General features: G+C 39.9%; 1 protein-coding gene across 1 annotated transcript in view; it reads left to right on the forward strand.

The window, feature by feature from the left end:
* LOC124596812 (golgin subfamily A member 6-like protein 22) overlaps positions 1 to 17720 on the forward strand; it is a 267662-nt gene that overhangs the window by 114028 nt on the left and 135914 nt on the right. Inside the window, exons 7-8 of the mRNA XM_047135897.1 lie at positions 8150 to 8388; positions 8482 to 8601. Of these exons, the coding sequence (XP_046991853.1) occupies positions 8150 to 8388; positions 8482 to 8601 (359 nt within the window). The remainder of the gene's footprint in view (positions 1 to 8149; positions 8389 to 8481; positions 8602 to 17720) is intronic.

Here is a 17720-nt window from a genome sequence, read left to right on the forward strand (position 1 = left end):
GAGAAAAGTTCTTGTTAAATACAAACAAATAAGAAAAATATTGTTTGTTGAATATGCTCCAATGTATTGACTGCTTCCTCAAAAACCATATATCATGCATTTCAGAACTAAAATGGTACCAAAAGTTCAAATCTAAAAGTGGTTTTCTAATTAGCCTGAATCTTGGTACATTATAATACCCCTTCACAGAACCTCACTCATGGAATATGCAAGACATTTTGTGACCCCATGTAACACAATATCCCTAAAAACATAGTCATCACTTATTTAAAAAATCATAGAAAAATGTTACCTATCTTGTTTTTTTATATAAAAATTATACATTTATGAACCATGACAAAGATATGCAAACTAAGTACTGCATAAACAATTGTTAATTAAAGTATGAGATGTAGTGACAGAGTCTTAACCCCATTGCTGCTGTGGACATATATAAACGTCCTGCTCTTCTATTCCCTAGCTGCTGTGGACTTGTATACACTTGATACTTGGGTCTTCATACAGTGCCATTGACTTCTGTATGTGTCTTGAGCTGCCAACTTCTCGGTGCTGTGCTCAGAGAATAAAAACGTTTTGAGTATTCATCATACTACACATGTGCATCTCTGGCTGCTATCATCTGCATAAAGCCGGATTTCATTTTCTTGAACTTTTTATGAAATATGACTACTGTTACGACCACATAATTCCTGATCCACAGATATGGAAATGGGTGTACCACATTTGGCTGTCTGTCAGATACAAATATCAGTAACTTGAGATAAAATGAAATATTGTTCTCCTTTTAATTTTAAATAAAATTTCAATATCTAACCTACATTTTTCATACACTGCAGTGTGTGAACTAATATCAATCATAAGCAAAGTGTTTTTACCTCTGAAAACTCTTTAAAATTTTTTCAGTGTTTTACTTAATTTGAAGCAGTACAGTAAGTATGATAAGTAACAAAAAGAAATTTAGTCTTTTATGGAGCAAAGATATCAGACCAAGCTGCGCAAAAATCAGTTTTTTTCAGTGAATAATTTTCTTAAGATCATGTAATACGTATCTCACAGTGGTCGAAATGTTGTCTCATAAGCACATGTAGCAGCATTTGACGAGCAGTACAGCCACAACAAAGCCACACTCAGCACAGACTGCAGAGAATACGGCTGTAGCAGCACAAGGGTTAATTATCACCCTGAAAACATCAAGCTGAGACCACGAGACTTGGAGATGGGTGTTACCGGTAGTCCTTCTCTACACCTTCACCTTTCAGTGTGACACTGTCTCCCAATGATGGATGGCTTGGCAAAGTCCTTAGTTACAGAAGTCTGTCTGTCTGGCTGTTCAGGAAACATTCAGCTTTCCATCATTCCAGAATTGTCTTTCCTAGTGTGACACTTTGTTCCAGCGATGGATGACTTGGCAGAAACCTTAGTTATAGAATTCTGAATTTTGGCTGTTCAGGTGACATTCAACTTCAAAAATAACTTTGCCATCATTCTGGAATTGTCTTTCCTAGGACGGTTTCTTCATTCAAGGAAAAAGGAAGAACTTATGCCATTTCACTAGAATACAGAGAGTGGTAGTCCAAAGAAGCAGCAAGTTTTGACTGTGATCTGTGAAGAATAAACCAGGGCACATACTTGGACAGCTGTGACAGCTTTATTGGCAACCTTCCATAACCTCATTAGGAGATTGCTTTACTCCTTTGTCTCAAGGTCAAAGTGATACACCCCACACTTGTCCACGTAGCTAAAGAAGTCAGTTGAATTAACCTGAGACAGCTGCAACATTTCTGTTGCTGCCTTGGTTCGGCAATATTTTTGAATGGGTGTTATGTCAGAAACTGATCCATCTCTCAACTGCTCTCATCTCGATTGCGACACACTAGTTTTTGGGCACCAGGCTTTCATTTCTCTTGTGACTTCCAATTCATCACAAAGAGAGATATTTTTGACAATGCTAGAAGTGTCTGTGGCAATTAACTACACACTTTTGTTGGTCTGTTGTTTGAATACATTTCAACAGGGATTTCAGTGCATACCGGTATTGCAGATGTGTACCTGTGAAGAAACAAAGTATTCATTATGAAACGTTACTTTCTTAAATTTTATGGCTATCACTCTTATGATAATATGGGATACTGAATGAAATTTTTATTGTGTTGGAGTGTGAGCTGTTCCTGTTATGTATTAATAACTTTGCAATATTGATTGTAATCATAGACTTTTTGCAGATGATGCGGTTCCCTTTATCTGTGAAAATCTGCACAGATATTTAGTCGGATCTTGAGAAAATTTCAAACTGCTGTAAACATTGCCAACTTCCTTTAAATGTTCAGAAATGCAAAATTGTGCCCTTCACAAAACTCATGAACATAGCATCTTGCAACTAAGATATCAGTGAGCCACTATTGTAATTAGTCAGTTCATGTAAATACCTGGGTGTAACAACTTGTGGGGATGTGAAATGGTTCAGTCAGAGTTGAAGCCATTTCCAGACTTAGGTTCACTGTAGGATTCTGGGAAAATACAGTCACTCTACAAATGAGAATTTATGTATAACACTCAAATGAGCAGTTCCAGAATATTGCTCAAGTGTATGGCACTAATCCCAATTTAGAAGTACTAGGAGATATTGAACATAATACTAGGAAGAGAAGTATAAGTGGTCACAGGTTTGTTTGCTTCATGCTAGAGTGTCATGTGGTCACAGGTTTGTTTGCTTCATGCTAGAGCGTCATGGAAGTGCTGGAAAAACCTGAACTAGTAGACACTTGAAGGCAGACATCAAACATCCCACAAAATGTCCTTGCAGTACACACGGCCTAACTTGACAGTGTGTGCAGAGGATGCTGGGAGTAGCGGACTAGGCAGAGTCCTTACGGTCCCTCACAACATCCCCTGTGCATAGTGGCATGTTAGATTGAATGTATAACACAAAGTTTCAAGAACTGATATTGAGTTCGGAATCTAGAAATATATTATGGGTCCTACATATCACTCCAGACTTAAGACAATATTAGACTACTGATAAAAAGCATTTGAGTTTAAAGCCAGACACTGTGATGGGGTGAGTGTAAGGGGTGCTTCACATTGAGCTGATACAATATTCAATATGATACGGGAAGCAACTTGTGGTAATGATGCAGAAGCAACCCACATTAGCAGAATGCATAGAAACATGGTTAAAGTGACTTTATTGGTTCACACTGGGACAACACCAGCATGTATCTCTGTCACATCACCAGATGCAACACAATGCGCTGGTTAATCTATGCCACTTCCGTTATATGATACGTGACAAGGGCAATTTCAAGTCATCCAATGTGGCTCAAAAAAATTGTTTGGTGTAGTTGAGGCAAAGCTACATTCTTCTCTGTAGTTAGTTACTAAGTAAAACTTTTAATTTTTCTATAAAAGATGTAAAACAAAAAGACAGTTTTGGAATTCACATTGCTCGCCTTTATGCTGTCTTTCTTATTCAGTTTTGAGAAAACTATTTGGTAAAAAAATTGATTTTTCTACATCTTATAGCCTGACATCACAGCTTATTAATGAACTTGTCTTTTCGTTATTGCTGACAGTTATTGTAATACCTCACAAATAAGCAAGTCACTAGGCATATTTTGAAAAGTTTACAGTGAAGGATGTAGTAGTTGGTCAGTTTACATTTGGTGGGTTTTAGGTCATAAATTGCTGCATATGAATGAAATATTGCTAACATACTTTACTTGTTTGTAGTGGTGGAAGCAGAGTCATACCTCTTTCCATTTTTGACAAAATATGTGGGACACATTGGAGCCGCCTCATGTTTCTCCTTTTTGTATGTTACCAATACAAGCCGAAGATGAAAATGAAAAACTTACTGAAATGGAAAGACACCAGGAGTCATCAGCTGTTGGTTTCTGACTGTACATTTTGGAAGTGTATGCACACTGATTTCAGGAAACAGTAAGGCAGGCATAAAAGATTCTTGTTACATCTGAATAGGCAGCTGGATGAAGCTGAAGAGGGCACATTGGGATTTATTTTATCATCATGGGCTTCTTCCATTTCTTCAAACACATCTCTGCCCCTACATAGAGTTTACCACCCACTGCTACACCACTGATGGCGACTGATCTCACTTTAAATCCAGAAAAATTTCTCCTGAATACTCTTCAACCTGAATCCCATACTACTATGCGCAACTGAAGAGTTGTAGAAATACTATCATAGGTTTATTAATTTGTAATCTGTATTTATATTATGTACCACACTGAATTAAAATACTGTACAAGCCAGTCTTACAAAAAATAAACTTTTCATAGTGGCATTTTTAATGACGTTCACACACTTTTCCAACTTATCATATTGTAATGAGTTGCTTCTCAGCAGCAGAAATAGCAACTCAAAAACTTGTGTCCTGCTTTGTCAGAGTAGCTGATACTAGTTGCTCTAAAAAGTGAAAACTGTTTGGACACATTTTGTGAATTCATAAAAATTTTCAAGTTGAGAGATCTTACGAGAAACTACAGCTGAACTATGTTTGACATTTATAGCATGGTACAGGTGCACCCAGTAATTTCTTTCCCTTTTCAGTTGTTTGAGATATAAATACTGGTGAGCCACAATAATGCGCTCTTCAGTAGAGCTCATGATTTGAGCTGTGACTCATGGTGTCTTGTTGCTTGTTGTATTGATCCAGTGGGAGCTTGAGTGTCATACTGATAAGTGTTGCATTTTGTGACCTTCTTTGCAATGTGTCTTATCACATATTGTATCTTCCGAGTGTGAATGGCACCTAATACTGTCTTCTGGTGAACTGTCAAGACAGTGCAGATTCCCCATATTGAAGTACTGCGGGTGGCCGCTCCCTTCATTTGGCTGTGGATGCTCCAGTCTTGTGTGGCTGCCAGGCAGGAAGAGGGGGGTGTGAATTGGGTTTGGACTGGAAGCTGTGTTCGAATATCTGAGAGCACTCGTGATCAGCCTTGTGTGCTGTCCATTGTTAGTTGCACTATCAGCATAGCCACTTATGCCAAATTACCACACGACACTTGGCTGAAAATCTTTATCCCTATTGACTGGGTGCTCGTGGATCCTTATTTCTACAGATTCCTATATGACATTTTTCTGATATCCTTTGATTTTTCACAGCAAATTGGTGTTCTCAAAGTCAACATACCGAGTGGTTATAATTAAACTTTCCTTATAACATGAAAACTAACTACCGTACGAGGACCGAATTTGCTAGCATTAGTATCAAGGACATTGGGAAGAGAAATAATGCAGAATCAATTCAATTGAAACACTTTTATTGTGCTGCTATAGTATGTCATACCATTACTGCTTCAAAAAGGGGCTCAATATCATGCCCATCAGTGTCCAGAAGAGTCTGAAAGTGCAGGATTGCATTCTGCACAGCAGAATGGACCATGTCTATAGATCTGCTGGCTACTTCTCTTGATATGCTGTGCTTCATCTCAGCACATGTGTAAGTGTTCCCCTGGTAAACCTTGTTCTTCATGTTGCCCCACAACCAGAAATCACAGGGAGGGAGATCAGGTGATCATGGCGATGTAACATTTGGAAACAATCAGCTGATAAATCAATGGTTTCAAAACATATTTTGGAGAAGCAGGTGAACCTCATGAGCAATGTGCAGGAGGGACCCATCTTGCACGAAAACTGTTGAGTTCAATGTGTCTCTCTCCCGATCTTGCATGAAAACTGTTGAGTTAAATGTGTCTCTCTCCTGTAGTGTGGTTGACGAAACATTTGGAAACAATCAGCTGATAATTCGATGATTTCTAAACGTATGTTGGAGAAGCAGGTGAACCTCATGAGCAATGTGCAGGGGGGACTCATCTTGCATGAAAACTGTTGAGTTCAATGTGTCTCTCTCCTGATCTTGCATGAAAACTGTTGAGTTCAATGTATCTCTCTCCCGATCTTGCATGAAAACTGTTGAGTTCAATGTGTCTCTCTCCTGTAGTGTGGGTATGATGTGCTGGCAAATCATATTGTAGTAATGCTGGCTAGTCACACTGCACGTTTTTGGTCCTGGAGTGCCAATCTGTTCAAATAAGAATGGGCCAATGATGAATGTAGCCATGAAGCCACACCATACAGCGACACGTTCACCATACAGTGGAACTTAATGCACAGTGACTGGAGTTGAAGATCCCCACATTCGACAATTCTGTGTGTTCACCTCACTCGTCAGAGAAAATTGAGCTTTGTCTGTCCATAGGATGGTCCAGAGCAAACCCTCGTCAACTTCAATCCTTGAGAGAAAGTAGAGGCCGAAGTCAACACATGGTTGTGCCTCCTGTGGTGTAAGCTGCTGTACGATATGAATCTTGTTTGGATACCATTTGAGAAAGGTTCAAAGCACCTTCCAGATGGTGGACCAAGGGATGTTCAACTGTCGTGACACAGCAAGTGCACTGCATGATGGTCAGGAATTGTGCACCGTGTTCTCTTCCAAAGCAACAGTGATTTCATCAACCACCTGAAATGTTCCCGCTATCTTCGGAAGCGTTCCAATTACTATCCCAGTTACTGTCGATGTGATGAGAGGGTCTTCACACGTTAAGGATTACACCAAATCGTAAAGTCCGCACTTACAGAATTAGGCAAATATTTCTTTGTTTCCTTCACCACCAGATAAACATCTGGAAAAACTAAAAGACTCGTATTTGCAGAGTCAGTTCTCTGTTGCTGGCAAAATACTTGAAACATAGGTTGCTCCACTAGGAAAGAGAATCCTAGGTCTTATTGCAGCTGGTCTTCCTATATGTGTATGTTGCAATAATAATCTGCAGAATTTCTGAGTCATCGTTGTTTATTCACAAAAAATCAAATCATTTCCACTGCCCAATTGTTCCATCAACACCAGCCATGTGCATTCAACTGCCATTGAAAACTTCCCTCCAAAACCCCTCTCCTCCAAAGAACAAGCAAGTGACAAAACATTAACATCTTTGGAAATGGAAGATTAATGAATTAACAACTAAAATTAATATCAATAATTATATCACCAGAAAATGGGTAATTAAGATCTGCACACAATATAAAACTTATTTGAATAACAATTAAAATTAGTCATGCATAATTAAGATCTGCACTTAGTAATGGGAAGTATAGAAATGGGAAATTGGTTCCATTTCACACCTGCCCAGTTCTCCAGTTGATTCAAACTTCTTCATCATTCTCTGCACAGCAGGTGGAGATAAAGGACCCTTCCGTAATACTTTCAGCTGGCGATATTCTTAAAGTGCAGCTGCAGCATTACTGTTGTTTTGATAATAGAGCTTCACCAATAATGTCCTGCTCCTTTTCTCCAACCTCGTGTTGACACGTCAACAAGTGCACTGCAAATGGTCAGGTGTGTGAGACTATGAATCACAGTGACTGATCATGCACCTGGTGTTCATAGTTGGAACAGGACGGTGGCACTGTGACACATGGAAATCATGCGCCCCATACTCTGGACATTAATGCTACCAAGTTTGGTACTCATATGGTAATTAGTTTCCATGCTATAACATGTTAAATAGGGAAAGTTTAATTACAACCACCTGGTGTGTTCTACATTTAGGCTGTGCTGAACCATTGCTGATTTGGCTGTGTCCCAAATGTACAGTACTAATGTGTTCCATAGAGTGTTTCAAGGTAAAGTTTTGTGTTTGCTCAATGCATTGGCAGCTTCATTCATATATATGAAGTTTCACTGGGTCCTTTATAAAGCAAACAATATCTTATGTCCTTATTGGTGGTTGAAAGATGGTTTTGATGTTGCAATTTTGCATGCAAATGAATTTGAGCAGTCATTGTCCCTGTGCTCCATATGTGAATGGGAGTGGAAGAGAGGCTATACTAGTACTAGTACTATACTAGTACTATCTGCCATTCATTTCACAGTATTTTGCGGAGTGTGGATGTAGATTTATGAGTAGTTGCCAGGTGTTACACAGATTGCATGTTATCTATCTATGACTATGAATGCTCTCCCAATTCACGGTTGTGTTTTCCATAATTTTTCTTATTCTCCTTAAAATAACAGATATTTGTAAAGCCTGATTCTATATATTTCTTTATGATTTCAATGCTCATGACATTTACACATCATTTGCTTTATTATGTTATTTAAATTGATGTTAAATTTTTCTTACAGGTTGAAACAGATACTCTGTTGAATAATGCTCGCCAGAAAATAAAAGATGTAGAGTCGAAAGTTTCATCACAGGAGAACAGAATTCAGGGCTTCCATTCTCAGATGAGAAAGTTTGAAAGTCAGATTAGATCTAGAGACCGTGCTCATGCTATGCGATTAAATGACGTGTCTGAGACAACAAAAATGTTAAAGGAAAGTAAACAGGCACTTGAGAAGCAAAAAGAAGCTTTGGAACAAAGGTAGCATTTTAATTTATAACAGGATTTGGTGAGTGGTATGGTCAAGTTTCTTCTATTGCTTTAAATACTGATGACTGTGTTTATTTACTGTAGGGTGGAAGATTTAAAGAGAATTATGAACCAGAAAGAGCGAAAACAGGATGATACAATAAGCAAATTGAATTCTAAAATTAATGAGTTGACTGTCATGTTAAGTGCAGAGCAAGATGAAAAGTAAGTTCAGAAATATTTACATTACATATGTAATTAAAAATTTCATAATATAATGTAAATGGATGGATAAAAACATCTACTGACCAAGTGGCAGCAGGGGAACATACACACAAAAGAATATAACTTTTACTAGCTTTCGAAGCCAGTGGTTACTACTTCTGGCAGAAGAATGGAAGGGGAAGGAAGAGGGTTGAAGGAAAAGGATTGGAGAGGTTTAGGGAAAGGGGTAAAGTTTAGAAAAGTCACCCAGAACCCCAGGTCAGGGGAGGCTTGCCGGATGGGATGAGAAGGAAAGACTGATTGTTGGGACTGCACCAGACAAGATTTGAAAACCTGAGAGAGGTATCCTACAGTGATGTAATTTGGAAGCATTTTAATGTTCTATATACGTGACATTTGAAGCAGTTGATTATTCTGACAGCCAAAATTTTCACTAATTACACTGTCATCTAAAGAGATAATGAAATCAATTTCAAAACCAAAGTAAAATCATACATCCTTGAATAATTAAGGATGGATGTATTCCACAGAATAATCTCTTAATATGTGATACTATAAGTGCATTTTTGTGCAATTAATCTAAAATTCAGTCCAGTTCATTATGATTGCTAGCTAAACATGCCCCGTTAGAACTATGTAACTGCCCATAATACAGACACAGATACATGTTTCTTTATTTGTGTAGTGGCAGTTGAGTATCACCTCAGAAGAATGATCACGGGCTAGATACAGGGGAGAGGTAAAATAATGTGAACACCTGTACTCACTTGGGAATGGTTTATTAAGAAGTGTTTGGACCCCTGTTTGCCAGTAATACAGCTGTGATTCTTCTTGGAATACTGACATACAATGGTTGTATAGTCTCTAATGGAATGTTATGCCACTCTTCAATCAGATCCTCTTTTTAACTCCTGTAGTGATGCGAGAGGCAGAAATCTGCTCCTGAGTCTGTGCAACAATACCGCCCACAAGGATTCGATAATGTTCAAGTCCGGGGACTGTGCTGTACAGGGAAGACGCTGCAGTTCAGTTGCATGCCCCTCATACCACGATTGTACTGTTCTGGCTGTGTGAATGGGTGCATTATTGTCCCGAAATATGGCTTCATTGTTGGGAAACAACATTTGCAACATGGGGTGCACCTGATCACCTAAAATGTTCACATAATCGTTGGCTGTACACGGCCTTTGAGAGTAATGATGGGACCAGCAGAATACCATGATATGGCTGCCCACACCATCATACTTCCACCTCCATGCTTAACTGTTGGAATCAAGCAGTCAGTATTGCAGACTTCTTTTGGCGTTCTCCAGTCTTGGAAATAATGAAAACGCTGATTCAGTGTCGATAGATATGGGGTCTCGAAGATGGTTATTGAGCACTGTAGTCACTTCAGCCGCCATAGTTTTGTATTGTTTTGATACAATTTGTGTTAGCATATGATGATCTCTGTCATTTAGTTTTTATTTGCACCCATTATTATGTTTACATCATGATGTCTGTCCATGTGTTGTGTAGGCAGCCGTGGCTGTTAGTTTTTCTCTTGAAACATTCAATAAGCTTGCTGTCTTGGTTACTGATGCTCCAGCTAATTGGGCCCCTACAATCTGCATTCTTTGGAACTCAGTTAGGTCTTTCATTGTACATTCGACCTCATCCTGTGAATGCAAATACGAAGTGTGCACTACTCGTAAACAACCTGCACTGATGCCTTGTCCATACTGAACATACACAATCCAGTGGTACATGTGCCTTACCTGTGTTGTTGAGCGTCAGACAACCATCCCATTACTACCACTGTTCACATTATTTTGCATACCCCTGGTATAATCCATAGACACAACCAAGTAAACTGAAATCCAAGCCACAAGGAAACATCCTACAGATATGTGAAATTGCTACTGGCATGTACAATGCCGTTTACACAAATTGGGTCCATGGCATCTTTTGCAATATTTGGATCTCTCCATCAGCTCGAAACAAGTAGTTCTGTGTCTCACATGCCTGAAAGGCTTCATGAGTCTGGGTGTCTTACTGATTTTTGTGATGTCACTTTCAGAAAAGTGCATTCTAAAGTGTAGTGTCCCACTATGAGAAGCTACTGAATTTGTTCACTTCATCAATAACCATCTTCAGATGATAACTACAGAAGATAATTCCTGATGCAGAGCGAACAAATACTTTGCATTTTCATCAAGTTCTTTGAGTGTGTAGTGAAACTCCTATCATCATTTTTATGAAACTGGCCTGTTGACTTAGCAATTTCCAACAGACATAGTTAAAATGGTAACCAGTCCTTGTAGATCGGATAAGGCAGTACGTAGTGACAACTTTGCCTCACACAGATGAGGTATTTTAAAAACATAGTATGGCATGTCTGTGTGATGAAGAACAAGTAAGCAGCAGCGACATTCATTCATCCATTCGTAATTCATATTTCGTAAATGAAACAATGGAAAATCCAGGATGGAATGTAACAATATTATGAGAAGGAAAATTGCTACTCACCATATAGTGGAGATGCTGCGACTCAACTTAAAAGGTATAGTCGCTACTCACCATCTAGTGGAGATGCTGAGTCACAGTTTAGGCACAACAAAAAGACTGTCAGAAAATAAGCTTTTCACCAACAAGGCCTTCATACACACATACACTCACGTGTATGCAGTTCGCATGCACATGACCACAGTCCTAGCTGCTGAGGCCAGGCTTAGCAGCCAGAGGCTGTGGTCGTGTGAGTTACGTTTGCGTAAGTGCGTGTGTGTGTGTGTGTCGTCTATTTTTGATGAAGGCCTTGTTGGCCAAAAGCTTACTTTCTGATAGTCTTTTCATTGTGCCTACCTGCAACTCAGTATCTCCACTAGATGGTGAGTAACAACTGTCCTTTTCATAATACTGACATTATTCCATCCTGGATTTTCTGTTGTTTCATATTACCATTTGTTACCACACATGTATTAATATTCACCAGTCATTACTGGGCAGACAGTGTCAGACTTACAATACAGGAATTCATACTATTATGAATATACATACAATGAAATAGAAGTACCTTAGTAACATATATAAGCATTTAATACTTCGCTTAGTTTAAAGTGGTAGCTACTTAAATTAAGACAAATTTTATAGCTGAAAATGTAACAGCACTGTATATTTTGGATAAATTTTCTTGCGATTTCAAAAGTCCATTGAGCAGTGTCAGTGTAAATAAATTTATCAACTGAACACAGAGATTGCATTCTTAGTGTATTCTGAATTCCCATTGTGATTTTTCCAGTGGTAATGACTGACTTTCAGAAGGTAACATATTATACATTTTCAGTGACATCACTAGATAGCTTACAACTGAAGTCTCACAATTACACATTTGTTATCAATTTGAACTTTCATAAAAAAAAAAAAAAAAAAAAAAACAAAAAAAAGACCTGAAACTGCATATGATTATTACATAACAGTTTCCAAAATACTGCTACTTGTATGTTTGGCATGACCATAACCTTTACACTGAGCTATGCAAAGCACAGTTCTGTAACTTATGCTGTTATTCATGAAAATGGCCACTTTATCAGCTGGGTGTGTGGCCTTGGTGCACGACCTTGGCTACAAAATGTATCGTAGCTTTTGCTCTCGCAACAGCCATTAGCAAATATGAAACATTTGTTGTACCACTCTTTGGAGTATAAGCAATATTATTATGTTGGTAATCATGATACTAGTAGCAAATTTTATGAAATTTAAACTGTTGTATGTCCTAAATTGAACTATCAAACATTGGAAAAACCAGGATGGAATGTGACTACGTTATGAAAAGGAAAGTTGCTGCTCACCATACAGTGGAGATGCTGAGTCACTGGTAGGCACAACAAATAGACTGTCAAATAATGGACAGTGATTAATGAAGTTTGAGGCTAAGAGGGTTATGGAAAGTAGGATGTATTGTGGGGAAAGTTACCACCTGTGTAATTCAGAAAAGCTGGTGATGGTGGGAAGGATCCATATGGCATAGGCTGTGAAGCAGTCATTGAAATGAAGAATGTCATATTTGGCAGCGTGTTCAGCAGCAGGGTGGACCACTTGTTTCTTCGCCACAGTTTGTCGGTGCCCATTCATTCAGACAGACAGCTTGTTGGTTGTCATGCCCACATAGAATGCAGCACAGTGGTTGCAGCTTAGCTTGTTGATCACATGTTTCACAGGTAGCCCTGCCTTTGATGGGATAGGTGATGTTTGTGACCAAACTGGAGTAGGCAGTGGTGGAAGGATGTATGGGGCAGGTCTTGCATCTAGGTCTATTACAGGGATATGAGCCATGAGTAAGGGGTTGGGAACAGGGGTTGTGTAAGGATGGATGTGAGTATATTGTGTAGATTTGGTGGAAGGCAGAATAGCGCTGTGGGAGGGGTGGCAATGATAGCGGTCAGGACATTTCTCATTTCAGGGCATGGCAAAGGGTAGTTGAAAACCTGGCAGAGAATGTAATTCAGTTGCTCCAGTCCTGGGTGGTACTGAGTTATGAAGGGAATGCTCCTTTGTGGCCACAAGGATTATCTGGCAGAAGGACTCCACCAGCTGTCGGATACTTCCACCCTGAAACCTTGCCCAGTGACTCCATTCCAGAAATCCAGCAGGATCTGCAGTCGCTACTCAAATTCTTTGGCCCATCCCAGAACTTCTCCCCGGAGTTCATCTCTCTACTCGCCCCTACCACTTCCCGCACTCCTAACTTCTACATGCTTCCTAAGTCCATAATATTAACCAACCAGGACACCGCATTGTGTCTGGTTACTATGCCCCCACTGAGAGAACCTCTGCTCTTGTAGGTTAACACCTTCAACCAATTACCTGAACCTACCGTCCTACATTAAAGATACCAACCATTTTCTCCACCAACTCTCCACAGTTCCTGTCCCTTTACCACACATTGCCCTGCTCATCACTATTTACACTAACATTCCTAATACCCATAGCCTTACCACTGTTGAACTCTACCTTTCCCAGAGCCCAATGGATTCCAAACCAACTACTTCCTCCCTAGTCACCATGACCAAATATATCCTCACCCACAACGCATTACCTAAAAACAAATCCAGGGTACGGCTATGGGTACCCACATGGCACCACCCTATGCCAACCTATTCATGGACCATCTAGAGCAGGGGCGGGCAGGAATCCTGCACGTGTGCGATGCACTTGCATGTGTGCAGTTAACAGGTGTTCTGCATGCACACAGGGGCAAGCTGGCCACCCACTTCTCTCCACGCCTCACCATACCGTCTCTCCGCTTCTTCCTGTGTAATGCGTTTTGTTTCCTGGCCTGCTTTATTGAATGAAGGAATAAGGTTAGTAGGAGTGCTTGAAAGAAATGGTTCAAATGGATCTGAGCACTATGGGACTTAATATCTGAGGTCATCAGACCACTAGAACTTAGAACTACTTAAACCTAACTAAGCGAAGGACATCACACACATCCATGCCCTAGGCAGGATTCGAACCTGTGACCGTAGCAGTCACGCGGTTCCGGACTGCAGTGCTTAGAACCGCACGGCCACCGCGGCCAGCTGCTTGAAAGAAATCGTGGTTTGAAAGAGTACCTATTACCTACGATATGTTTTATTTAATTATCACAGGTGAAGTTTACAATACGTGTCTGGAACAAAATTTCTACATACAGACAAACGCAAACAGTTATGTAAATTTTCATTACTGATGTTTTGCTCTTAACCGAGACTTATTAATTTACATAACAGAAAAAATCTCTCACAAACGTATGTTGAGCCAAACATTGATATTATCTTCGTGGCTTCACGATGGAGACGAGGAAACTCTTGCTGTGAAAGTCCTGATAAAAATCTATTAAACGTCTTGCCAAAAGGAACTTGACTCTCAGATGGGAATTATGCTGTAGAATCTACAGTGCAGATCTATTGATTCCATTTGCAAACTGAGATGAATATCATCTACAGAAACAGCAAATTGTCTCGAGAACTGTTCAAAACCTTGGGATAAGTATGATATATCCCCAAATCACTTGAGAAATTCCTCTTTTATTGCACTAAGTGCGGGAACATATTGAAATTTATTATAATGGCGTTCAATATTAAACTTCCGCTGACCAGCGAGAATACTGTCACATATTATACATTTCAAATTTTCACGTTTTTGCACAAAGAAAAAATGATTCTCCCATTCCTTTTTAAAAGATAGCAAATCTCCACTTCTCCGTTTCGTTGATTCACTCTGCATTTTCTGGTTCTTGAAATACAACTTTCACTATGTAGTGGTAGCTTCCTTTCAACGTCCGCAGCTTAGCTCAGTACTACACTGCCGCAACCTGCCGGCTGTCGGCACTGTCCCGTTTGACGATTGCACGCGAGCAGCACACGTGCAGCGCTGTGTGCTCATGAGCCGCGGCCAATGTTTGCCCGCCCCTGATCTTGAGGAATCCTTCCTAAAAACCCAGAATCCTAAACCCCTCACCTGGTTCAGATTCATCGTGACATCTTTGTGATATGAATCAGTGGTGAGGACACCCCATCCACATTCCTCCAGAACCTCAACAACTTCTCTCCCATTTCTTTTACCTGGTCCTATTCAACCCAGCAAGCCACCTTCCTAGATGTTGACCTGTACCTCAAAGATGGCTACATTAGTAACTCCATCCATATCAAACCTACTAACCACCAGCAATACCTCCACTTTGACAGCTGCCACCCATTTCATACTTAGAAGTCCTTTCCATACAGCCAGCCACCCAAGGTCATCGCATCTACAGTGAAGAGCGGACCCTCTTGTAATATACCGTAGGTCTCACTGAAGCCTTCGCAGACTGTAATTATCCTCCCAACCTTGTACAAAAACAAATCTCCCATTCCTTATCTTTCCACTCTCCCACCACCTCCCTAAGTCCCACCGTCTGGCCACAAAGGAGCATTCCTCTCATAACTCAGTACCACACAGGATTGGAGCAACTGAATTACATTTTCTGCCAGTGTTCTGACTACCTTTCATTGTGCCCTGAAAGGAGAAATGTCCCGTCCGCTATCCTTTCCACCTTTTCCACAGTGTATTCTGCTGTCCACCGAACCTAAACAATATGCTCGTCCATCCTTACACAATGCCTCCTCCCAACCCCTTACCTAATTGCTCATATGCCTGTAATAGACCTAGATGCAAGACCTGTCCCATACATCCTCCCACGACCACTTCAGTCCGGTCACGAACATCACCTAAACCATCAAAGGCAGGGCTACCTGTGAAACCAGTCATGTGATCAAGAAGCTACGCTGCAACCACTGTGCAGCATTCTATGTGGGCATGACAACCAACAAGTTGTCTGTCCTCATGAATGGCCACTGACAAACTGTGGCCAAGAAACAAGTGGACAACCCTGTTGCTGAACACACTGCCAAATGTGACATCCTTCATTTCAATGACTGCTTCACAGCTGGTGTGCCATATGGATCCTTCCCACCAACACCAGCATTTCTTAACTACGCAGGTGGCAACTCTCCTTGCAATTCATCATACTTTCCCATAACCCTCCTGGCCTCAACCTTCATTAGTCACTGTCCTCACCCATCCAGCCCCTTCCCTGTTCCCATTCCAGCATTACACAGACATCATTGCACCATCACACTCAATCTTTTCAATTCTCTCTCTTTCCGCTACTTCCCCCCTCCCCACATTTCCCCTGCCCTCCGTCTAACTTACAGTATTACTCTGTCCTCCATCCCCACCATACTATCCCCCCCTCCCCGCCCCAGCCTCCTCTTTATCCCCACCCAGTCGCCACTTCCATCATGCACTGGTGCTGCTGCTTGCAGTGTGGTTTCAGTTGCCTGAGACTGTGGTCGTGTGTATGAGTTGCGTTTGCATGCATGCGTGTGTGTGTGTGTGTGTGTGTGTGTGTGTGTGTGTGTGTGTGTGTGTTTGTTTGTTGTGTGTGTCTGCATCTATTGCTGATGAAGGCCTTAATGGCCAAAAGCTTTATTTATTTGTGACAGTCTTTTTGTTGTGCCTAGCTGTGACTCAGCATCTCCACTGTATGGTAAGTAGCAACTTTCCTTATCATAATATTGCTAATTGAACTATTGTAAAAAAAGTATTGACTTTTAAAACACAACATAACTGCTGATGTAAGGGTCTGATTGTATATCAGACATAAATACATTTCTCTGCGTTTACCCCTTCCTACATCGGTAGTGTGATTATATCCGCCAGTCAAACAGTCATTCCTTGCGGGAACAAGATGACAGCTGCTTTTAACTCACTTACATTATGGTCAACACTGTAATAAATAATGAAACTGTGAATTTACAATCATCAAACTCTGAAGGAGCTAATTTTACTTTATTGCTTCTAAATTTCTATGACTCAGTATTTAATTTTTTCATTGTATTTAAAATTCAAGATGGAAGCAAGCAGTATGGGTTCTGATGCAACAGTTAGGCAGCCTTATTTAAAATTACTGAAAATTATTAATCAGAACCTGTACTTTCATTCAAGAAAAATTAATATCAGCAAATGGGAGAAAAAGGGACCAGTGCTTTACTTTTGCTTTCTGTGCTGATCAGTTGAACAGAAAAATATAACCTGTTAATATTTTTAAATCCGAAAAGTTTTTGGATTATGCAGATAGGACTACACAAGTTATTAATTATCATATATGACACAGGAACAGAGATGTTGATTAGATTGTAGATTAAATGAACTTTCAAAATAATGTGAACATAGACTTTACATTGTCCTAATTAATTACTATCCTACACATGTGCTAAGATTACTGTCACTCGCTTAACAAATTTAAGTGTATCAAGTAATAAAAAAGTCTTGTGTTATAGTTGTTGGGTCACCAAAAACAAACGGCTGGATGCAATTTTTTGATGATTTTTCATGTCTCAAAGTAAATTAATATTGTCCACCATGACACCTTCTAGAACAGGTGTTGCAACTGCAGCCATGGCTTGAAAAACTTTGGAATGCTATAAGTACAGAAACTCTTGCATCTGCAACATAAGAATTTCAGAGACAACTTATTATAATAATGGAAATTTCTGAATGGAAGGAAAAGGCAACCACTTACCTTTAAAGAACTGGTGTGTCGCACACAGAAACGTGTA

This window comes from Schistocerca americana, chromosome 1 (genome assembly GCF_021461395.2).
Source record: "Schistocerca americana isolate TAMUIC-IGC-003095 chromosome 1, iqSchAmer2.1, whole genome shotgun sequence".
In the NCBI taxonomy this organism is placed as follows: domain Eukaryota; kingdom Metazoa; phylum Arthropoda; class Insecta; order Orthoptera; family Acrididae; genus Schistocerca; species Schistocerca americana.